This window comes from Nerophis ophidion, linkage group LG01 (assembly GCF_033978795.1).
Source record: "Nerophis ophidion isolate RoL-2023_Sa linkage group LG01, RoL_Noph_v1.0, whole genome shotgun sequence".
Lineage (NCBI taxonomy): Eukaryota > Metazoa > Chordata > Actinopteri > Syngnathiformes > Syngnathidae > Nerophis > Nerophis ophidion.
This window is the reverse complement of record NC_084611.1, coordinates 31281800-31307822: the sequence shown is the minus strand read 5'-3', so window position 1 is coordinate 31307822 and position 26023 is coordinate 31281800. Positions and strand designations below refer to the sequence as shown.

Sequence of the window (26023 nt, the reverse complement as noted above, 5' to 3'; positions counted from 1 at the left end):
TGTATTTCCCTGAGAGCCATATTATATTTTTTAACACTGAATACAACTAAATGCGTGCATTTTTTAGGTAAGACCAACATTTTTAGAGTATAGTAAGTGTCTAATTCTTTTTAATAACATTGTTATTTCTTGAAAAGGTGCAGTAGAAAACGGATGGAGGGATTAAAATGAATGAGAATGTTTTATATTTTGAACGTTATTTTTAATCTCGTGATTACCAGCGGAATTATTTATTACTTATCGTGTTAAGCAATGTCAGCTAAAAATTATCTGAGAGCCAGATGCATTCATCAAAAGAGCCACATCTGGCTCTAGAGTCATTGGTTCCCTACCCCTGTTCTAGAAGGTCAAGTTTGAACGTTCTCTCGGTGTTCCGCCAAAGCCGAGAGCCATCACTAAAACATCCAATCCCATTTTATTTGTGAATCGGACTGTTTCAGCAATCTTTTGAAGTGAGAAATGTTGGAAATTAGATCTGTATGTATGAGGATCCCCGTGCGCTGTGCTCTTGAAAATTAATAACCAGACCATAGATGTTGTCCATAGACGTCCTATCAATGACTATGAACAAAATCTCAGATTCGACTAAAAAAAAATCCTCAATTATACTAGAGATGTCCAATAATGGCTTTTTTGCCGATATTCTGATATTGTCCAACTCTTAATTACCGATTCCGACATCAACCGATACCGATATATACAGTCGTGGAATCAACACATTATTGTGCCTAATTTTGTTGTGATGCCCCGCTGGATGCATTAAACAATTCAACAAGGTTTTCCAAAATAAATCAACTCAAGTTATGGGAAGAAAAACGCCAAAATGGCACTGGCATATTTATTTTTAAAGTCACAAAGTGCATTTTTTTTAACATGCCTCAAAACAGCAGCTTGGAATTTGGGACATGCTCTCCCTGAGAGAGCATGAGGAGGTTGAGCTGGGCGGGGTTGGGGTGTATATTGTAGCGTCCTGGAAGAGTTAGTGCTGGAAGGGGTTCTGGGTATTTGTTCTGTTATGTTTATGTTGTTTTACGGTACGGATGTTCTCCCGAAATGTGTTTGTCATTCTTGTTTGGTGTGGGTTCACAGTGTGGCGCATATTTGTAACAGTGTTAAAGTTGTTTATACGGGCACCCTCAGTGTGACCTGTATGGCTGTTGACCAAGTATGCTTGCATTCGCTTGTGTGTGTGTGAAAAGCCACAGATATTATGTGATTGGGCCAGCAAGCAAAGACTGTGCCTTTAAGGCAGGGGTCTCAAACATGTTGTTTTGCGGCCCGCACTTTGATATGACAATTTAATGTTGGTGCCTCCCGCGAGTTTAATATGAACGGCGCTTGACAGCGTCAAACTTGTCATCGTTCCCAACCTTCCCGCAAGTCCCCTGACTTTCAGGGCATCCATTCTTATGAATTTACTGCCGATTTTTCTCATTCAACATTATTCAGGGGATGCCATAATGTCACTGTCAATAGCGCCTTCTACATCCTATACAGACAGCGTGCAAGCCTATTAATATGTTAAATCTGGCTGTGCTATAGCAAGACATTTTTGATCAACAGGTACACAGGTCACACTGAGGGTGGCCGTAAAATAAACTTTAACACTGTTACAAATATGTGCCAGACTGTGAACCCACACCAAACAAGAATAACAAACACATTTCAGGAGAACATCCGCACCGTAATACAACATAAACACAACATAACTAATACCCAAAATCCCATGCAGCCCCGACTCTTCCAGGATACAAAATTCACACCCCCGCTTCCACCAACCCCCCACACCCCTAACCTCCCTATTTGCGTTGGTTGAGGTGGTGTGTATAATAGCCCGGGAGAGTTAGGGCTGCAAGGTGTTCTGGGTATTTGTTTTCTTTTGTTTAAGTTGTGTTAGGGTGCGGATGTTCTCCCAGAATGTGTTTTGTCATTCTGGTTTGGTGTGGGTTCACAGTGTGGCGCATATTTGTAACAGTGTTAAAGTTGTTTATACGGCCACCCTCAGTGTGACCTGTATGGCTGTTGATCAAGTACGTCTTGCACCCACTAACGTTCTGTACAGGTCTCACATAATATGATACATAGCTGTCTTTTTAGTTACGTGATGTTAAGGTGTGCGCGATGACAAGCTGTAGATATGTAGTCCTCTTATTGAGAATGCGCAAACTCCTGGGAGTACGTGAAGGTATGCCAAGGCACAAACGAGATTTATCAAAACATTTCTAAACAAATAGCAGCAATTCATAAATACCCAATAAATATATTTATTAACACTTCAACAACATATGAATATAGGTTCATAAACTGTGAAAATATATGCAAAAATGCAATATTCAGTATTGACAGCTAGATTTTTTTGTGGACATGTTCCATAAATATTGATTTTAAAGATTTCTTTTTTTGTGAAGAAATGTTGAGAATTAAGTTCATGAATCCAGATGGATCTCTATTACAATCCCCAAAGTTGGCACTTTAAGTTGATGATTACTTCCATGTGTAGAAATCTTTATTTATAATTGAATTACTTGTCTATTTTTTAACATGTTTTTTAGTTATTTTTATATCTTTTTTTCCAAAGAGTTCAAGAAAGACCACTACAAATGAGCAATATTTTGCACTGTTATACAATTTAATAAATCAGAAACTGATGACATAGCGCTGTATTTTACTTCTTTATCTATTTTCTTTCAACCAAAAATGCTTTGTTCTGATTAGGGGGTACTTGAATTAAAAAATGTTCACAGGGGGTACATCGCTGAAAAAAGGTTGAGAACCACTGTTGTAGATGACGTTAAAGGCAGTGCAGTCACAGCAGCCCTTAATAATGTCGCCGGGTGAAAATTCGGACAAATTTGGGAGAATGGTTGCACCGGTAGATTGTCGGGAGGTGCACTGAAATTCAGGAGTCTCCCGGAAAAATCGTGAGGATTGGCAAGGATGTTGCTAGGGAGGGAAAGCCATTCATAGAAGGTGAATTCATTAAAAAGTGCAAGTTAGATTTTTTAAGAAATATTTTCTTGCGGCCCAGCCTCAGCCAGTTTCTGCATCCAGTGGCCACCAAGTAAATTGAGTTTGAGACCCCTGAGTTAGACAGTCTTTCATGCGGTCTGCAGTACAGATGACTTCAATTTCCCAACAGGAAGTTCCTAGTGGGGGTTCTGTCGCTTGTCTTTTCACAAATATATGTTTCATTTGAGGGAAAAGACAGTAAAAATCAGAGGTGTACACTTGCAACGCACTACATTCACTCTGTTGAATTGAACTTTTTGGATGGATTATTTGATGATTTATGTGGACCCCGACTTAAACAAGTTGAAAACGTATTCGGGTGTTACCATTTAGTGGTCAATTGTACGGAATATGTACTGTACTGTGCAATCTATTAATAAAAGTTTCAATCAATCAATCAATCAAAAAGATTGTATTTGAAAGAGTTATTTTAATGCAACATGCTTTTTACTTTTTGACTGTTTTTGTGATTTTACATTGAGTTTCATTCTAATTGCTATATTTATTTACAAAACCCAACCAGTGAAGTCGGCACGGTGTGTAATTGGTAAATAAAAACAGAATACAATGATTTGCAAAACCTTTTCAACTTATATTCAATTAAATAAACTGCAAAGACAAGATATTTAATGTTCGAGTTGAGAAACTTATTTTATTTTTGCAAATAATCATTAACTTAGAATTTAATGGTAGCAACACATTGCAAAAAAGTTGGCACAGGGGCATTTTTACCAGTGTTACATGGCCTTTCCGTATAACAACACTCAGTAAACGTTTGGGAACTGAGGAGACCAATTTTTGAAGTTTTTCAGGTGGAATTCTTTCCCATTCTTGTTTGATGTATAGCTTAAGTCATACATGCCAACCCTCCCGATTTTCCCGGGAGACTCCCGAATTTCAATGCCTCTCCCGAAAATCTCCCGGGGCAATCATTCTCCCGAAATTCTCCCAATTTCCACCCGGACAAAAATATTGGGGTCGTGTCTTAAAGGCACTCCCTTTAGCGTCCTCTACAACCTGTCGTCACGTCCGCTTTTCCTCCATACAAACAGCATACCAGCCCGGTCACACAATGTATGCGGCTTCTACACATACACACAAGGGAATGCAAGGCATACTTGATCAACAGCCATACAGGTAACACTGAGGGTGGCCATATGAACAACTTTAACCCCCCTTCCTATTATGCGCCACACTGTGAACCCACACCAAACAAGAATGACAGACACATTTTGGGAGAACATTCGCACCTTAACACAACATAAACACATCACAACACATACTCGGAAGCCCTTGCAGCACTAAATATACCTGGACGCTACAATATACACCCCAGCTTCCACCAAACCCCCCAGCATCTCCCGAATTCGGAGGTCTCAAGGTTGGCAAGTATGCTTAAGTTGTTCAACAGTCTGGGGACTCCGTTGTGGTATTGTAGGCTTCATATTGCACCACATATTTTCAATATTGAAACCAATAATGCACTTTTTGGTGGTCCCCTTTATTTACAAAAGTACTGAAAAATACTGAAAGTATCGAAGTACCGGTACCAAAATATTGTATCGGGACAACACTTTTGATTGATTGATTGAAACTTTTATTAGTGGATTGCACAGTACAGTACATATTACGTACAATTGACCACTAAATGGTAACACCCGGATAAGTTTTTCAACTTGTTTAAGTCGTGGTCCACGTTAATCAATTCATGGTAAGTACACGATATCAGTTTTCATGCAAAACTTTAATCACTGTTGTTTTATTTCATACAATAATTGGTGCATTTCAGACACAAAGTCTGCTGTCCTGTGTTCAGGGACCCAAACCTGGCAAAATCTGTGTTGCCGACGAAGCAAACCTAGGACTTTTGGGATGTGCAGATAGGCTAAGAGGGAGGCTGCGCAGGCTACGCAACGTGAGAGTATACACCAGGCTTGGCTCGTTTTTTAAGTGTTTTTTCATTGAAAATTTACTCTAACTCAAGTATTTACTCGGATTACTACTTTATACTTTTACTTGAGTGATTACTTTAAAGCAGAGGTTTTCAAACGTATGCCCCGAGGGCCGGGTCAGGCCCGCTAACAGGTTTTATCTGGCCCGCGGGTTGAGTTTGCAGAGTATAAAAATGTACCTGAAATTTTTGAATGAAAGAAACTGCTGTTTTATATGTCTCCACTGGATGTCGCCATAGCAATTCTTTGTATCTTTGTAGATGATGCTACATATGTACAAAATAAACCACATGATGTTAGTGCATCAGTCGAGGAACATGATCAAACTACATAGATAACATCCTGTATTTTGTTTTTTAAACATATATTATTTATCTGGATACTTTGAAAATGAACACCAATGACTGATGAACATCATCACATAATTTATTCAGAAAATATAAATAACGACAAAGTATATATACTATTAACCCATCTATCCATCCATTTTCTACTGCTTGTCCCTTTCGGGGTCGCGGGGGTGCTGGAGCCTCTCAGCTGCATTCGGGTGGAAGGCGGGGTACATCCTGGACAAGTCGCCCCTTCATCACAGAGCCAACACAGATAGACAGACAACATTCACACTCACATTCACACACTAGGGCCAATTTAGTGTTGCCAATCAACCTATCCCCAGGTGCATGTTTTTGGCGGTTATTAGGAAGCCGGAGTACCCGGAGGTAACCCACGCAGTCACGGGAGAACATGCAAACTCCACACACAAAGATACAGAGCCCGGAATTGAACCCAGGACTACTCAGGAACTTCGTATTGTGAGGCAGGCGCACTAACCCCCTCCCCCACCGTGCTGCCTATATACTATTAACCGCTACAGGTAATTGTAAAAAAAAAAAAAAACAACAACATTGGATTTGTATAATTTCAGAATGTTCTTGTTCCATTTCTAAACGAGGAAAACCATCTGAAGTTGTCTTTATTTTTAAGTTAACGTGCCGTGATTTCACCACTTGGGAGTAGATTTTTCTCCATGTGGCCCCCGATCTAAAATGAGTTTGCCACCCCTGCTTTAAGGTTTATTGGCGCTCTGTACTTCTCCCTATGTCCGTGTACACTACAGCGGCATTTAAAAAAAAAAAGTCATACATTTTACTTTTTGAAACCAATACCAAATATTTCCGATATTACATTTCAAAGCATTTATCAGCCCGATATTATCGGACAGCTCTACTAATTACACTTATCAGGTATTTGCGCCTGCACCTTGAGGCACATTTTTTTCCTAGTATAAAGGTCACCTAGATAAAAAAGAAAAAACCTTCAAAATGAACCATAGTGTTGACCCTTCACCGTTGTGTTATTGTACACAGCTCTCGTGCAATAACAATGCACGCATTTAAGCCGTAATGTAACACGCCACCATAAAGCTGCAATATATGCTAGATCCAGTCCAACGTTATGCAAGCAATACGAACCAAAAACGCTTCCAGCGGCCATCATTAAAGAAATCCTTATATTTTCTATATGTGGCCCCGATTTTAAAAACATCGTATTCTGCATCTTCCTTTGCGGTCTTTACTGCATTTTTGCCAAGAACAAAGTGGCCTTCGAACACAACCACCGGAAAACTGAAAGCCACTAATGAGAGCACAAGGAGACACCTTGCACTGAAGTCTTGCAGCTTGTGAAAACCACAATTCTAGTAATTAATAGCACTCTGTTCTGAACAATTCTCTATAACCTACTAAATTGGGGATGAAACCTAAAAGACAGAGTAAGACATACAGCACTTAGCTGATTGGTGGACAGAAACTTATCACCCCCCCTCCCAAGAAGACAAAACACTTATTTTGACCTCTTCCAGTCAACAACCACATGCCAAGAAGTCTGGCTGTCCTCCATTGCTCTCGTTTGTTTACTGCGACATTGTTCTGCTCTGATGTCCCTCTATCTGCTCTGCTACTACAGTTATCAGCGTCCTTTCCAACCAAAACACTGTTCCAAACAGTACTGTACCCGAACTAATGTTGTTTTTTTCTACGAACGGTACAAAAGGGACACAGCATGTGTATGGTCCTTTTATCCAAGAAACCTTTGAGGGCAGCAAAGCATTTACAGCTAAGGCAATGACAACAAGGTAAGCAAACAATAACATTAGTGCTAACCAATACGAGATTGGTCGACTTACCGTATTTCCTTGAATTGCCGCCGAGGCGCTAATTAATTTAAAACCTCTTCTCACCACTCTTCTTACCAAAGGCATGCAGTAAAAATTTGAGTGTGATGTAAGGATACCATCATGAAAAGCACATTTAATAATAAAAACGTTATTATGGTCTTACCTTTACTTTTAAATATAATCCATGCGAGCGCCTTCTGATCAAAAGCATCAATAACTTGTTTATAAAAGTCTTCCTTATCTTTCTTCAGTTTTAAAAGTCTCGATGGAGATCTTCCTTTATTACCTCCTGTTTCGATTGAAATTCCAATTTAGAAAACGGTTTTATTTTAATAAACACACGCTGTTCACTCTTGCTGGTCCAGTTCATGGTCGGTCGGTGTGTAGCCATAGCGCGCTCTCGTTTGGGTTGCTCCCGACGTGCAGAACGCTGCTATCAGTTAGCTCGGCTCCTCACGGGCGACGACAGAATTATCCTCGGTCAACTCCCCCTCTCGTTCTGCTCCGTGGGTGATCTCTTTATCCCACCGCTGCCACCAGAAAGTGTTATTGTATAAATAATACACTGGGTATTTAGGGCTGGAACATGCTTTATTTCAGCCCGGTTGTTTGCATAGCCAGCATAGGTGTTACATCCTAAAAGGTCCGTCATGCACCCGCCGCGTCATATCTGTCCCAGCTCATATAACGTCACTCATTTCACTTCTCCTGCAGCAGAGTAGTCGCAAGAAGGATCACTAGCGCCCTCTACCACCAGGAGGCGGGAGTTATTTAATGACTCATATTTGACACACGCAGTTACGGTATTGTGACGATCTCAAGTCGTCGTCTTGCGGGTTCCCAGGACCACCAAGGAAGGACATGGCTTAAGCAGTTCGACTTTGTTTATTTTTCAATAAAACCTCAGTCCAGGTCACTCTTCCGCTCCTCCTCTCCGCTCGCTCGCCGTCTCCTCGCCGCCATCTTGGTCCGGGCTCCAGCGGGCCCTGCCTGTCTGTCGGACCGTCGGCTCCACCCCTCCACAGGTACCGGCATATTAATAAAACATAGCTGCTTACTGTTCTTTTTAGCATACCAGTATTCAATAGCTTAGACCTTAAATCCTACTGAATAGCTCTTAATCTTCTTCCCTTTATGCGATTTCAAATTACCGGTATTGAAATCAGCCTCCTCCATTTTGAAAATGACGACAAGAGAAGTGTCACTCATGACGTCACGAGTTTGACCCGGCAGTAATACTATAAGCATGCGCAAATTATTTTGCGAAGCGAGTTTGACCCGGCAGTAATTCAAAGTGGCGCATACTATACGCCTGGCGGCAATTCAAGGAAATACGTTAGTTGACGTAATTGACCGTGAAAATTAGTCAATTGCAATTTTCTTGGTCGATGCATCGTTTTCACCGTTTACTGGGAGCCACGTTAACTAGCAAGCTAGGGTGTAAAGCAGCAAAACAACAGAGTAAGGACTTAATCAGAAGTGTGTGTTACAGTGGAGAGTAACCAGCTATGAACGGGAAATTATCAGGGAGATTAATATGAATAAGCGTCAGTAAGTGAAAATAACACAACGACCCTAAGTAACATTATTTAGCATTGTTACAGTATGTGTCAGCAGCCGAAGAAAGATATATAGTAACCTGTAACCTGTTTTAATGTGGTTTGATATAATGTAACAAATTCCTCGGACTATAAGGCGCACTTGAAATCATTTTCATGTTCTCAAAACTCGACAATGCGCCTTATAAGGCGCACTTGAAATCATTTCATGTTCTCAAAACTCGACAATGCGCCTTATAACCCGGTGCGATTAATGTACGGAATAATTTTGGTTGCGCTTACCGACCTCAAAACTATTTTATTTGGTAAATGGCAACATTTACCAAACTATATCCTTAATAGAGATGTCCGATAATAAAGGACTGTCGATCAATAGTTAAAAATTTAATATCGGAAATTATCAGTATTGGTTTCAAAAAGTAAAATGTATGACTTTTTAAAACTCCACCGTGTACACGGACGTAGGGAGAAGTACAAAACGCCAATAAACCTTAAAGTCCCTTTGCGTGCCGGCCCAACCACATAATATCTTCGGATTTTCACACACACAGCCATACAGGTCACACTGAGGGTGGCCGTATAAACAAGTTTAACACGGTTACAAATATGCGCCATGCTGTGAACCCACACCAAACAAAACACATTTCGGGAGAACATCCGCACCGTAACACAACATAAACACAACAGAACAAATACCCAAAACCCCTTGCAGCACTAACTTTTCTGGGACACTACAATATTCACCACCCCGCTACCCCCCCGCCCCAACTTAACCCCGCCCACCTCAACCTCCTCATGCTCGCTCAGGGAGAGCATGTCCCAAATTCCTAGCTGCTGTTTTGAGGCATGTTAAAAAAAAAAAATGAACTTTGTGACTTTAATAATAAATATGGCAGTGCCATGTTAGCATTTTTTCTTTCCATAACTTATGTTGATTTATTTTAGAAAACCTTGTTACATTGTTCAATGCATCCAGTGGGGCATTACAACACAATTAGGCATAATAATGTGTTAATTCCACTTTATATATCGGTAATTAAGAGTTGGACAATATCGGAATAACGGATATCGGGAAAAAAGCCATTATCGGACATCTCTAATCCTTTTGAAATGAGGCTTTAATATATATGCCGTGTTTCCCATAATTTTATATATTTCGGGTGGGCAGTGTTTTCATCAAAGGGCGGTTTTCAATCACGGTTTTATGATCAATTCAATTGAAAACGGTGGTAGTCATAGTCGGGAGCTTTACCGTGGTTTATCGTTAATACCATTTTCTTGTTGCGTCCCTACATTGCAACAGGTCAAGTAGATTTCTTACAAGTAGTATTTCCACTGGGGAGTTGAATAACAAGGCTAAAAATTGTACACATTGAGCAAGAGGTGACAAAAAAGGTGACGAAAAAAAATGTCAAGCACTTTGCTTGCTTGAAACAGAAGAATAAGGGCTTAGTTCTTTTTAACATAGGTGTAGATGAAACAAGGTTACAGCGGGTAGTAAGCAGCTCGTAACAGTAAATTTAGAAAAAAAGATTTATAAGAGTTTACAGAGAGAATAATATTCGAGCAACTCTTCTGCTCTATTTGTGTCAAAGCCATGTGTACATGTAAGGGGAGGGTGGATCGATCCATTAATTGCTGGTCTTAATACCAAGGGTACTGTCAATACATTAACGATACTAATAATTAAATCAAAATTATTTTCACAAAATAATTTTTTTGCCTTTTTGGTAATGTTTTCAAGACCAGAGTGATTTTGAGAGCACAAACCAAACAATTTAAAGGAGTAGCAGATGGCAGTTTTTGCTTTTCTTTAGTTATTGTGTAGTATTGACTTTATTTTTCTTGAACAATTGTCTACAATAAAATGGAATAATAAAACATTTCAAATATTTAGGTGATATGTCTAGTTACGTAGCTTTTTCTGCGATTAAAATGTGAAAAAAGCAGAAACATTCAGTGACCTTAAATGATTTAAAGTAAATAGTATTCTTATCAGTATTGGTGTAGTGAGTCTTATTCTGTGTTGTGTAGTTTTTTTGTTACACTAAAGACACTCCACCATTCCGTCGTTTCATCATTTATTGGCCACCTGTGTTGGAAACACGAAACACATACACTGGTCTCTACTTTCTAGCGGACTGATACCTCCTCATCAAAAGTCAGAAAGAAGAGAAAATAAATAATATTCATTCATATAGAAATAATAATTTCAAACAGTCGACGCTCTTAACAAATATGGGCATAAGAAAAATACTTGAAACAACATATCATTTATACCTACGACATTAACGCTTTAACTTTTAAAGTATTCTGAACGTTTAGAAAGAATATTTAGACCAAGAAACACGGAGTAGTGAAGAACTATTACCTCTTCCTCAAAAGTCCGAAAGAAGAGGAAGTAAATATCCCAAAAAAAAGCAAAGTCACTTCCCGCAATTGTTCAAAATAAAACCAATACTTCAAAATAAAAGATAACACCCTGTCTTGTTCATAATATAGCACAACAACATCACACTATTACATTGGTATGGCCAATACTGCCGCTGTAACAACTACACAGTATCGTATCTATAGCTATAAATATGTAGTATGTGGCGACTTGTCCAGCGTGTACACCGCCTTCTGCCCGAAATGCAGCTGAGATAAGCACCAGCACCCCCCGCGACACCGAAACGGAAAAAGCGGTAGAAAATGGATGAATGGACCAACTACTGGTTCACTTCCTAAAAACTAAGGTGGTTTTATACTTCCTTTTTCAAATCATATAATCAATAGCACTCGCCAAAAATATAGAAAAAAAAAATCCAACAAATAACCATTCGAAAACCGCCAGTGATACTCTGTTTACATCTCGTGACTTAAATATTAACCAAGTATTGGTGATAATGTTATTATAAACACTAACGCAGACAAACTATGTATAGGGGCGCCATGATCACTAGCGTGTGTCCCTATGTTTACATCATCGGGTGGTCTGCTGCTTCCTCGCTCCCTCCAAATTTATTGCAGATCATAGATCATGCATTTCACCTTCTTTTTGACAGCCATTTAAGACTCAGAAATTTCCAAAACGACATTAAAAGACACTTGGTCACCCCCGTTTTTCCGTGAGGATTATGAGACCTTCTTCACCTAAATTGGAATATATGAAGATCCCAGCAGTTGGCATCCTAATGACAGCAGACATTGTAAAGTAAGTGATTGTTTATTATGTTTACTGGCTCTGATAGTCTACAGTAAAGAAGAAAAAAATCTAACTTAGTGATGCATTTTTTAAATTAATGCGCCGTGTATGAATAAAATGAGCAAAATACATAAATAGTAAATGTTAATATAAATGCGGCCATTACTACATTACATATATACTTCCATCATGTATATAAAAACCCTAATGCAGGTGTCGGGTGTTTTTTAGGGCTTTTTCGGCGGAATTGTGCGGCTCCCACAGGTTGCAAATTTTTGATGGCATTTGTGGAGGGGGGCGTGGCCTACGGGCTTTCCGCGAAACGGGGTGTACAAGGACCGGCCTCGAAGACAGCAACAGGTGAATATACGTAAATATTGAATATTATTATAAATACGGCCTTTACTACAATACATATATATTTCCATTATGTATATAAAAACCTTAATGGAGGTGTCGGTTGTTTTTTTGGGGCTTTGTCGGCGGAATTGTGCGGCTCCCACAGGTTGCAAATTTTTGATAGCATTTGTGGAGGGAGGCGTGGCCTGCGGTCCTGCCGCGGAACGGGGTGTGCAAGGACCGGCCTCGAAAAAAGCAACAAGTGAATATACGTAAATATTGAATATTATTATAAATGCAGCCGTTACTACATAACATATATACTTCCATCATGTATATAAAATCCCTAATGCAGGTGTCGCGGTTCTTTTTAGGGCTTTGTCGGTGGAATTGTGCGGCTCCCACAGGTTGCGAATTTTTGATGGCATTTGTGGAGGGGTGTGTGGCCTGCGGCCTTGCCGCAAAACGGGGTGTACAAGGACCAGCCTCGAAGACAGCAACAGGTGAATATACGTAAATATTGAATATTATTATAAATACGGCCTTTACTACTATACATATATACGTCCATCACATATACAAAAACCTTAATGGAGGTGTCGGGTGTTTTTTTAGGGCTTTGTCGGCGGAATTGTGCGGCTCCCACAGGTTGCAAATTTTTGATAGCATTTGTGGAGGGAGGCGTGGCCTGCGGTCCTGCCGCGGAACGGGGTGTGCAAGGACCGGCCTCGAAAACAGCAACAAGTGAATATACGTAAATATTTAATATTATTATAAATGCGGCTGTTACTACATTACATATATACTTCCAAAGGCATGATAGGTTGATTGGCAACACTAAATTGGCCCTAGTTTGTGAATGTGAGTGTGAATGTTGTCTTGTCTTATCTGTGTTGGCCCTGCGATGAGATGGCGACTTGTCCAGGGTGTAGCCGAGATAGGCACCAGCGTCCCGTGACCCCAAAAAGAATAAGCGGTAGAAAATGGATGGATGGATGGATATATACTTCCATCATGTATATAAAAACCTTAATAGAGGTGTCGAGTGTTTTTTTAGGGCTTTGTCGGCGGAATTGTGCAGCTCCCACAGGTTGCAAATTTTTGATCGCATTTGTGGCAGGAGGCGTGGCCTGCCGTGGAACGGGATGTGACAGGACTGGCCTTTAAGACAGCAACAGGTGAGTAGATGGCCCAGGTGGGCTTTGTCATCGAATCACCTTTCGCCCTTATTAGCAGCAGCCGGACCAAGAAACAAGGGGGAGTTGGAGTTAAGAGCTGGAGAGAGAGAAAGATGCACGCCTGAAACAGACTGCTGAAAAGCAATCCAGACTGTTGTGTCAAAATAAAAGAATACATTCAAACTGTCTACCGGGCTCACGGAAGATCTAACTAACTCAGGAGAACCATCACGGCAGAGAGATGTTTACAGCATTCATTTAATATTTAGAATGCAAAAAAAAAAAAAAAAAATCTATCGTCTTGTAGGCAAAATTCCCAAAAAATTGCAGCTCGCTTACAACCCCCAGCTGATTAGATGTAAAAACCTTGCCGTGTCTGCTTTTGCACTAAAAGCAACAAAAGCTGCTAGAGTTGAGTGTCTGTCAGTGAAAAATTAAGTCGTCCTTGTAGATAAGAGCAGAAGAATATAGTACAACACAACATAGCACTGGGCTATAAAACAGACACACAAACAAATCAGTCGCTGTAAATTAGATTTAGTTTCTTGTTGTTTGCAGTCCTATGTATCGCTAACGTAATTAGTTGCTGGTGTAAAATATAATTTGCTCCGGGTCTCACACAGGCTATTAATCTCCTCAAGCCAATTCACAGTAACCGTGGTCTTTTTTTTCCTTTTTTTTATTTTTATTGATGGCTTCTTCCAAGTGCAAGAGCATTTATTTGTCCGGACTTTGTCAAACCAAAGCCTGTGTGTTGTTTTTCTTTTTTTGTAGTTGTTTTTTTACTCATTTTTGGCTGTGTCACATCCATCTGTGTTTTGATCTTGCCTGCCTTCCTCCCTCCCTGTACAGTCTGCAGACGCCATGTACAGTAGCTGCTCTGCCACTATAGATAAGCACCATTCCTGTCAGCCAGAAATCAAAATCAACCAACTGCCTTTTTTTTTTTTTTTTCAAAGAACATTTGACGGAAAGAAAGAAAACATGGGAAGTGTGGGTGGACATCACATCAAGTGGTTTGACATCAAACCTGCATCCCTAACAGTCACTTCAGACCAGGGAGAGGAGGCGACCTTCTCAGATTTCATTCTCTTATTTTCCCCCTCTCTCTTTCCCAGAACATGTGAGTAATTAGAGCAGTTCCAGCACACACACACACTTGCCCTTTTTTTTGTAGCGGAAGTGCTTCATTAAATGTCGCTGCAAACATCACTGTCATCACTTTGACTGTAGGAGTGAAGGAAGGGGTGTGCTTGTGCAAGTGATAAATGGGTGTGTGTGCACATCACATGGCCACACAATATGTCATGATTTCATGTTATTCATGTGTCATGTAATGTTGTGGTGTCGTATTTTATTTTTTATCATATCGTACATGTGAGTGTGAATGTTGTCTATCTGTGTTGGCCCTGCGATAACGGGGCGACTTGTCCAGGGTGTACAAGCCTTCCGCCAATATGCACCCCCCGCGACTCCGACAGGGACAAGCGGTAGAACATGGATGGATGTATTGTGTGCTATTTTTATTTGAAAATGTAATTTTACTGCCTTTTTTTTTTTTTTACATAATGGACAGGGGACTACACATGAAAACTAGCCTTCTGGCTCATTCTGGCTTTTTTTTAACCATGTGCAGTCATGTGTTTTTGTGAAACTGCATTGTCCCCTTTGAAATAAACTAACGTGTCATTAATATGTTCATATTTGTACTCAATTGCATTGTCACTTATTTTAGATCAATGTTGATGCTGAGCAAAATGCAAAAGAATGCATGCATTTTCAGCCATTTAAGGCAAAAGTACAACAAAAAAATGCAAAACAATGCATGCATCCATCCATCCATGTTCTACTGCTTGTCCCTTTTGGGGTCGCGGGGGGTGCTGGAGCCTATTTCAGCTGCATTCGGGTGGAAGGTTGGGTGCACCTTGGACAAGTCGCCACCTCATCACAGGGCCAACACAGATAGACAGACAACATTCACACTCACACACTAGGGCCAATATAGTGTTGCCAATCATGCTATCTCCATGCATTTTCAGCCTTTTAAGACAAAAGTACTAAAAAAAATGCAAAACAATGCATGCATTTTCAGCCATTTAAGGCAAAAGTACTAAAAAATTGCAAAAGAATGCATGCATTTTCAGCCGTTTTAGGCAAAAGTACTGACAAATGCAAAATAATGCATGTATTTTAAGCTATTTAAGGCAAAAGTACTCAAAATGATAGAACACATGCATTTTCAGCCATTTAAGGCAATAGTACAAACAAATGTAAACAAATGCTTGCATTTTCAGCCATTTTAGGCAAAAGTACTAAAAAAATGCAAAATGATGCATGTTTTTTCAGCCATTTAAGGCAATAGTACAAAAAAATGCTAACCAATGCATGCATTTTCAGCCCTTTAAGACAAAAGTACTAAAAAATGCAAAACATTGCATGTATTTTCAGCCATTTCAGGCAAAAGTACTAAAACAAAATGCAAAACATGCATTTTCAGGCATTTAAGACAAAAATACTCAAACAAAATGCAAAATAACACATGCATTTTCAGGCATTTTTAAGGCAAAAGTACTGAAAACAAAATGCAAAACAACACGTGCATTTTCAGCCATTTAAGGCAAAAGTACTAAAAAAAGCAAAATAATGCTTTTATTTTCAGCCATTTAAGTCTAAAGTACTCAAACAAAATGCAAAACAACACATGCATTTTCAGCCATTTAAGGCAATAGTACAAACAAATGCAAACCAATGCGTGCATTTTCAGACATTTTAGGCAAAAGTACTAAAAAATGCAAAATAATGCTTTTCTTTTTTAAGCCATTTAAGGCAAAAGTACTCAAACAAAATGCAAAACAATAATAATAACTTAGATTTATATCTCGCTTTTCTAAACACTCAAAGCGCTCACAGAGAAATTGGACTCAACATTCATTCACACCTGGTGGTGGTAAGCTACATCAGTAGCCACAGCTGCCCTGAGGTAGACATGCATTTTCAGACATTTAAAGCAAAAGTACTGAAAACAAAATGCAAAACAACATGCATTTTCAGCCATTTAAGGCAAAAGTATAAAGAAATGCAAACCAAATGTATGCATTTTCAGCCATTTAAGGCAAAAGTACTAACAACAATGCATGCATGTTCAGCCATTTAAGGCAATAGTACGAAAACATGCATGCATGTTCAGCCATTTAAGATAACAGTACAAACAAATGCAAAACAATACATGCCTTTTCAGCCATTTAAGGCAATAGTACAAAGAAATGCAAACCAAATGTATGCATTTTAAGCCATTTAAGTTAAAAGTACAAAGAAATGCAAACCAAATGTATGCATTTTCAGCCATTTAAGGCAAAAGTACTAAAAACAATGCATGCTTGTTCAGCCATTTAAGGCAATAGTACAAAAAAAATGCATGCATGTACAGCCATTTAAGACAACAGTACAAACAAATGCAAACCAATGCATGCATTTTCAGCCATTTAAGCCAGAAGTACTAAAAACCATGCATGCATGTTCAACCATTTAAGACAATAGTACAAAGAAATGCAAAACAATGCATGCATTTTCAGCCATTTAAGGCAAAAGTACTAAAAACAATGCATGCATGTTCAGCCATTTAGGGCAATAGTAAAAAAAATGCATGCATGTTCAGCCATTTAAGGCAATAGTACAAACAAATGCAAACCATCCATCCATCCATCCATTTCCTACCGCTTATTCCCAATTAATGCATTTTCAGCCATTTAAGGCAAAAGTACTAAAACCCATGCATGCATGTTCAGCCATTTAAGGCAATAGTACAAACAAATGCAAACCATCCATCCATCCATCCATTTCCTACCGCTTATTCCCAATTAATGCATTTTCAGCCATTTAAGGCAAAAGTACTAAAACCCATGCATGCATGTTCAGCCATTTAAGGCAATAGTACAAACAAATGCAAAACAATACCTGCATTTTCGGCCATTTAAGGCAATAGTACAAAGAAATGCAAAACAATACCTGCATTTTCGGCCATTTAAGGCAATAGTACAAAGAAATGCAAACCAAAGGTATGCATTTTCAGCTATTTAAGGCAAAAGTACTAAAAACAATGCATGCATGTTCAGCCATTTAAGGCAATAGTACAAACAAATGCATACCATCCGTCCATCCATCCATCCATCCATTTCCTACCGCTTATTCCCAATGAATGCATTTTCAGCCATTTAAGGCAAAAGTACTAACAACAATACATGCATGTTCAGCCGTTTAAGGCAATAGTTCACAAAAAATGCAAAAAAAATATGCATGCATGTTCAGCCATTTAAGACAATAGTACAAAACAATGCAAACCAATGCATGCATTTTCAGCCATTTAAGGCAAACGTACTAAAAACCATGCATGCATGTTCAAGCAATTAAGGCAATAGTACAAAAAAATGCAAACCAATGCATGCATTTTGAGACATTTAAGGCAAAAGTACTAAAAACCATGCATGCATGTTCAGCCATTTAAGGCAATAGTACAAACAAATGCAAACCATCCATCCATCCATCCATTTCCTACCGCTTATTCCCAATTAATGCATTTTCAGCCATTTAAGGCAAAAGTACTAAAAACCATGCATCCATGTTCAAGCAATTAAGGAAATAGTACAAAAAATGCAAACCAATGCATGCATTTTGAGACAATTAAGGCAAAAGTACTAAAAAACCATGCATGTTCAGCCATTTAAGACAAAAGTACTAAAAACCATGCATGCATGTTCAGCCATTTAAGACAATAGTACAAACAAATGCAAACCAATAAAAGCATGTTCAACCATTTAAGGCAAAAGTACAAGAAAAACCAACACTACTCTCCATCGACCCCGTCCAAAGTTCTGCAAGAAACCCGAACCCAAAGCACTTCCACAACGCCCATGATTGGACCACTTCGCCCCCCACTTCCCGGCACCGTCCCCCGATCCATGCAAGCAGCTTCTTACCGTCGGAGACCTTGAAACGACGACGGCCACGACATGCGCGATTTCTTCAGCCCGGGTCGGTGTCCCGTGTCCACGGCGTAAGTCCTGTCCATGTTGAGGGGGCTGAGGTACCGCTCGGTGTCGGAGAAGCCTCGCTGTCTCACTCGCTGCTGGTTCCTGCGCACTAGGAGCGTGTGGTGCAGCGGGGAGAGAGCAGCCTGGTTCTGCTGCTGCTGCTGCTGCTGCTGCTGCTGCTGCTGCCTCCACAGATGTTTGGGCGCCTTCGCACTCACGCCGGCGGCGGACGCGGAGGACGGCGTGCCCACTTTGCCACTCACGGGCTCCATCGCCCCCTACTTTACGTCCCAAAAAATGTCTTAAACAGTCTTTACTTAAGCAAACTTGAACTGGTGTTGCTGCATTTAACCTGAGGTACAACGCATCCATGTAGTGTCCATGTGGAAGTTTCCCGTGTCACGGAAGTGTAGTTTCCCCACGCCCACTCCCGCCAGGTGCTGTGTCACATGTTGGGTCCGGTGCAGGACCAGCCCTAAAATGCACGTCCACAACTTTGACAAGCATCCACTCCTTCTGTTCGCACACCCCCTCCAGTCCTGTGCAGGAGGAACATTAGGCAGCAAATATATAAAGAGCAGGATTGCGCATTAAACATGAGAGACCCACCCAGGGAACCTCCCAGTCCCGGTGAATCCCCGCAAGAAGTGCACAAGGTGCGGGAGTGGGCAGACGTCTTGATTTACCAGCCCACCGTGTCACATTATATTAACAACCTCCTAAAATGGAACAAACTACATAAGGTTGGTTAAAGATATTTATGTAAATGACATTTGTATAGCACTTTTCTCTAGTGACTCAAAGGGAAACCCATTATCTACAAACCCCGTTTCCATATGAGTTGGGAAATTGTGTCAGATGTAAATATAAACGGAATACAATGATTTGCAAATAATTTTCAACCCATATTCAGTTGAATATGCTACAAAGACAACATATTTGATTTTCAAACTGATAAACTTTTTTTTTTTTTTTGCAAATAATCATTAACTGTAGAATTTGATGCCAGCAACACGTGACAAAGAAGTTGGGAAAGGTGGTAATAAATACTGATAAAGTTAAGAAATGCTCATCAAACACTTATTTGGAACATCCCACAGGTGTGCAGGCTAATTGGGAACAGGTGAGTGCCATGATTGGGTATAAAAACAGCTTCCCAAAAAACGCTCAGTCTTTCACAAGAAAGGATGGGGCGAGGTACACCCTTTTGTTCACAACTGCGTTTAAGAACAACCTTTCTCAAAGTGCCTTTACAAGAAATTTAGGGATTCCAACATCTACGGTCCATAATATCATCAAAAGGTTCAGAGAATCTGGAGAAATCACTCCACGTAAGCGGTATGGCCGGAAACCAACATTGAATGACCGTGACCTTCGATTCCTCAGACGGCACTGTATCCAAAATTGACATCAATCTCTAAAGGATATCACCACATGGGCTCAGGAACACTTCAGAAAACCACTGTCACTAAATACAGTTTGTCGCTACATCTGTAAATGCAAGTTAAAGCTCTACTATGCAAAGGGAAAGCCATTTATCAACAACATCCAAAAACGCCGCCGGCTTCTCTGGGCCCGAGATCATCTAAGATGGACTGATGCAAAGTGGAAAAGTGTTCTGTGGTCTGACGGGTCCACATTTCAAATTGTTTTTGGAAATATTCGACATCGTGTCATCGGGACCAGAGGGGAAGCAAACCATCCAGACTGTTATCGATGCAAAGTTCAAAAGCCAGCATCTGTGATGGTATGGGGGTGCATTAGTGCCCAAGGCATGGGTAACTTACACATCTGTGAAGGCACCATTATTGCTGAAAGGTACATACAGGTTTTGGAACAACATATGCTGCCATCTAAACGCCGTCTTTTTCATGGACGCCCCTGCTTATTTCAGCAAGACAAAGCCAAGCCACATTCAGCACGTGTTACAACAGCGTGGCTTCGTAAAAAAAAGAGTGCGGGTACTTTCCTGGCCCGCCTGCAGTCCAGACCTGTCTCCCATCGAATGTGTGGCGCATTATAAAGCGTAAAATATGACAGCAGAGATCCCGGACTGTTGAACCACTGAAGCTCCACATAAAACAAGAATGGGAAATAATTCCACTTTCAAAGCTTCAACAATTATTTTCCTCAGTTCCCAAACGTTTATTGAGTGTTGTTAAAAGAAAAGGTGATGTAACACAGTGGTGAACATGCCCTTTCCCAACTACTTTGGCACGTGTTGCAGCCATGAAATTCTAAGTTAATTATTATTTGCAAAAAAATAAAGTATTCGAGTTTGAACATCCAATATCTTGTCTTTGTAGTGCATTCAATTGAATATGGGTCGAAAATAATTTGCAAATCATTGTATTCTGTTTTTATTTACATCTAACACAATTTCCCAACTCAAATGGAAACGGGTTTTGTAAGTCAGTGGTTCTCAAATGGGGATACGCGTAACCCTGGTGGTACTTGAAGGTATGCCAAGGGGTACGTGAGATTTTTAAAATCTATTCTAAAAATAGCAACAATTCAAAAATCCTTTATAAATATATTTATTGAATAATACTTCAACAAAATATTAAAGTAAGTGCATAAACTGTGAAAAGAAATGCAACAATGCAATATTCAAAGTTGACGGACAGATTTTTTTGAGGACATAAATGTTAAAGATTTCTTTTTTCGTGAAAAAATGTTTAGAATTAAGTTCATGAATCCAGATGGATCTCTATTACAATCCCCAAAGAGGGCACTTTAAGTTGATGATTACTTCTATGTGTAGAAATATTTATTTATAATTGAATCACTTATTTATTTTTCAACAAGTTTTTAGTTATTTGTATATCTTTTTTTCTAAATGGTTAAAAAAAGACCATTACAAATGAGCAATATTTTGCACTGTTATACAATTTAATAAATCAAAAACTGATGACATAGTGCTGTATTTTACTTCTTTATCTCTTTTTTTCAACCAAAAATGCTTTGCTCTGATTAGGGGGTACTTGAATTAAAAAAATGTTCACAGGTGATGTTCAGTGATGTTCACATCACTGAAAAAAGGTTGAGAACCACTGATCTAAGTTATATTTAAACCAGCATAGGAGCAGGTGGGTAAAGTGTTTTGCCCAAGGACACTGGCAGTGACTAGGATGGCAGAAGCGGGGATCAAACCTGCAACCCTCAAGTTGCTGGCACAGCCACTCTACCAACCAAGCTATACCGCCCAATTTGTAAAAATGTATTTTTAATTTCTTTATTTAATTTAATTTCTTTTTTTTTAAATGCATGCCCTTATTACAGCCTTTTTAAAGTTTTTATAGCTAATTTTTATTACCTATTCTGTGTTTTATGTGTCCTTATGTTGCACGATTGCACCAAGAAAAATTCCTAGTTTGTGAACCCGTTCTTACGGAGCCCCTAAAGCAGGGGTCCGGAACCTTTTTGGCTGAGACAGCCATGAAAGCCAAATATTTTAAAGTGTATTTCCGTGAGAGCTGTACAATATTTTATAACACTAAATACAACTAAATGTGCGCATTTTTAAGTAAGACCAACATTTTTAGATTATAATAAGTCTCTTATTCTTTTTAATAACATAGTTATTCTGAAGTTAACCAATAATAATTAAAATACGATGGATTATTCCCTTTTGGGGTCGCGGGGGGTGCTGGCGCCTATCTCAGCTACAACCGGGCGGAAGCCAGGGTGTACCCCGCCTTCCGCCCGGTTGTAGCTAAGATAGGCGCCAGCACCCCCCGCTACCCCAAAAGGGAATAAGCGGTAGAAAATGGATGGATGGATGGATGGATTAAGGATGCATGGATTAAGATGCATGAGAATGTTTTATATTCTGAACGTTACTTTTAACACTGATTACAAATGAAATTATTCATTACTTATCGTGTTAAGCAATGTGAGCTAAGATTTATCTGAGAGCCAGGTGCAGTCATCAAAAGAGCCACATTTGGCTCTAGAGCCTTAGGTTCCCTACCTCTGCCCTAAAGGGACATGAGGAAACACGCAAAAGTTTCTCGTGAGCACAAAAAACATATAAAGTCGCGATCAAAAAATTACATACATTTGTGAATAACATAATGTGATGGCTGCCTTGAGTTTCCAATTATTTCTACAACTCTTTTTTTTTGTGATAGAGTGATTGGAGCACATACTTGTTGGTCACAAAAACATTCATGAAGTTTGGTTCTTTTATGAATTTATTATGGGTCTACTGAAAATGTGACCAAATCTACTGGGTCAAAAGTATACATACAGACATGGCATGACATCACATGGACAAAGATGAGACCTTCTGGAGGAAAGTTCTGTGGTCAGATGATACAAAAATTGAGCTGTTTGGCCACAATACTCAGCAATATTTTTGGAGGAGAAAAGGTGAGGCATTTAAAGGGGAACATTATCACAATTTCAAAAGGGTTAAAAACAATAAAAATCAGTTCCCAGTGGCATGTTGTATTTTTTTAAGTTTTTTTCAAAATGTTACCGGTCTCCAAATATCCCTAAAAAAAGCTTTAAAGTGCTTGATTTTCGCTATTTGCGATGCCACTATCCATTTCCCTGTGACGTCATACAGTGTTGCCAATGTAAACAAACAATGGCGAAAAGCACAGCAAGATATAGCGACATTAGCTCGGATTCAGACACGGATTTCAGCGGCTTAAGCGATTCAACAGATTACGCATGTATTGAAACAGATGGTTGTAGTATTAAAGTATTGAAGAAGAAACTGAAGCTGTTGAGCGAATAGCTATTGACGCTATTCATAGCCATAACATTGCCAAATAGCTGCGTTAGCATCGCCGGTAAAATGTGCGGACCAAACGATCAGGACTTTCGCATCTTGTGACACTGGAGCAACTTAAATCCGTCAATTGGTAAGTGCTTTTTTCGCATTAAATGTGGGTGGAAGGAAACGGAATATAGTTGCAAATGCATCTACAGGTTATCCATACATCTCTGTGCCATGTCTGCTTTAGCACCGCCGGTAAATAGCATGTTAGCATCGATTAGCGTAGCATGTTAGCATCGATTAGCTGGCAGTCAACATCAACAAAACTCACCTTTGTGATTACTGTGACTTCATCGTTACAAATGCATCTGCAGGTTATCGATACATCTCTATGCCATGTCTGCTTTAGCACCGCCGGTAAATAGCATGTTAGCGTCGATTAGCGTAGCATGTTAGCATTGATTAACTGGCAGTCACGCCGCGACCAAATATGTCTGATTAGCAAATAAGTCAACATCAACAAAACTCACCTTTGTGATTTCGTTGAATTTATCATTGCAAATGCATCTGCAGGCTATCCATACATCTCTGTGCCATGTCTGTCATCACCGGTAAAATGTGGAGCCACTTTGGTACATTCAACGGGGGTCTGGCGCAGACACTTTCGCATCCTCGGGCCAGTGGTGCAACTTGAATCCCTCCCTGTTAGTGTTGTTACACCCTCCGACAACACACCGACGAGGCATGATGTCTCCAAGGTTCCAAAAAATAGTCGAAAAAACGGAAAATAACAGAGCTGAGACCCAATGTTTACAATGGGTTGAAAATTAAAATGGCGGCTGTATTACCTTGGCGACGTCACATTCTGACGTCATCCCCTCCAGAGCGATAAACAGAAAGGCGTTTAATTCGCCAAAATTCACCCATTTAGAGTTCGGAAATCGGTTAAAAAAATATATGGTCTTTTTTCTGTACCATCAAGGTATATATTGACGCTTACATAGGTCTGTTGATAATGTTCCCCTTTAATCCCAGGAACACCAATCCTACCGTCAAGCATGGTGGTGGTAGTATTATGCTCTGGGCCTGTTTTGCTGCCAATGAAACTGGTGCTTTACAGAGAGTAAATGGTACGATGAAAAAGGAGGATTACCTCCAAATTCTCCAGAACAACCTAAAATCATCAGCCCAGAGGTTGGGTCTTGGGCACAGTTGGGTGTTCCAACAGGACAATGACCCCAAACACATGTCAAAAGTGGTAAAGAAATTGCTAAATCAGGCTAGAATTAAGGTTTTAGAATGGCCTTCCCAAAGTCCTGACTTAAATGTGTGGACAATGCTGAAGAAACAAGTCCATGTCAGAAAACCAACAAATTTAGCTGAACTGCACCAATTTTGTCAAGAGGAGTGGTCAAAAATTCAATCAGAAGCTTGTGAATGGCTACCAAAAGCGCCGTATTGCAGTGAAACTTGCCAAGGGACATGTAACCAAATATTAACATTGCTGTATTTATACTTTTGACCCAGCAGATTTGGTCACATTTTCAGTAGACCCATAATAAATTCATAAAAGAACCAAACTTCATGAATGTTCAACAAGTATGTGCTCCAATCACTCTATCACAAAAAATAAGAGTTGTAGAAATGATTGGAAACTCAAGGCAGCAAATGACAATATGTTCTTTACAAGTGTATGTAAACTTTTGATCACAACTGTAGGTACACAGGGGAAAATATTTTTTTAGATTAGTTTCTTGTGCTCAAGGATCTTGTGCTCATCTCGTGCGCACGAGAAGTTTTTGCGTGCGCACAAGATACATATCTACAAAAAAATTATTCCCCCATGTCCCTTTAGGGACTAAATAGTCTGGTGTGCCGTGGGAGATAATGAAAATACACCTAACTGGTCCAAAAAATATTTTTGAAAATCAATAGTTATAATCTGCAAACAATGCGCCGTTGTTGAGTGTCTGTGCTGTGTAGAGTTCGGCAGAGTAACCATGTAATACTCCATATCAGTAGGTGGCAGCAGGTAGTTCATTGCTTTGTAGAAGTCGGAACGCGTCGGGTGAGACGAGGATGGTTTTTTGGGTGAGATGAGGATGGTTTGTCGTGATCCCAATACGCAGAGCACAGCAGGAGACAGCGTGCATGTAAAAGGTATGTAACACATAGACCAAAAATTCACAAAAGGCAAGTACCGTTAGGAAAAGGCATTGAAGCATAGGGATGGCTATGCAAAACGAAACTATAACTGAACTGGCTGCAAAGTAAACAAAAACAGAATGCTGGACGACAGCAAAGACTTGCAGCATGTGGAGCAGACGGCGTCCACAAAGCACATCTGTACACGACGTGTAACAATCAACAATTTCCACACAAGGAAGGATAGCGTCCGCACAACTGAAATAGTCTTGATTGCTAACCCAAAGCAGGTGCGAGGAAAAGCGCTCAAAGCAAGACATGAAACTGCTACAGGAAAATACCAACAAAACAGGAAAAGCCACCAATATAGGAGCGCAAGACACTACACGCAGGAAAACACCAAAAAACTCCAAATAAGTTACAGCGTGATATGACAGGTCGTGACACCTACTTTGAGACAAGAGCTCTAGTGATGTATGCTTGGTTATGGTTTGAATTCATATCCAATCAATCAATCAATCAATCAATCAATGTTTATTTATATAGCCCTAAATCACAAATGTCTCAAAGGACTGTACAAACCACTCCAATTACGACATCCTCGGAAGAACCCACATAAGGGCAAGGAAAACTCACACCCAGTGGGCAATGAGAATTCACACCCAGTGGGATGCCAGTGACAATGATGACTATGAGAAACCTTGGATAGGACCTCAAATGTG

The 26023-nt window shown here is 39.8% G+C and overlaps 1 protein-coding gene across 1 annotated transcript; it reads right to left on the bottom strand.

Annotated features, from left to right (window-relative positions):
• Positions 1 to 18248: 18248 nt before the first annotated feature.
• Positions 18249 to 18956, bottom strand: LOC133568328 (cAMP-specific 3',5'-cyclic phosphodiesterase 4D-like). The gene has a single exon (XM_061920237.1). It carries the CDS (start codon positions 18697 to 18699, stop codon positions 18370 to 18372), a length of 330 nt encoding a protein of 109 aa, XP_061776221.1. The 5' UTR covers positions 18700 to 18956; the 3' UTR covers positions 18249 to 18369.
• Positions 18957 to 26023: the final 7067 nt, after the last annotated feature.

Bases quoted from the DNA above. Each gene is read 5' to 3' on its own strand.
- LOC133568328 (XM_061920237.1), bottom strand. From the start codon at position 18,699: ATGGAGCCCGTGAGTGGCAAAGTGGGCACGCCGTCCTCCGCGTCCGCC.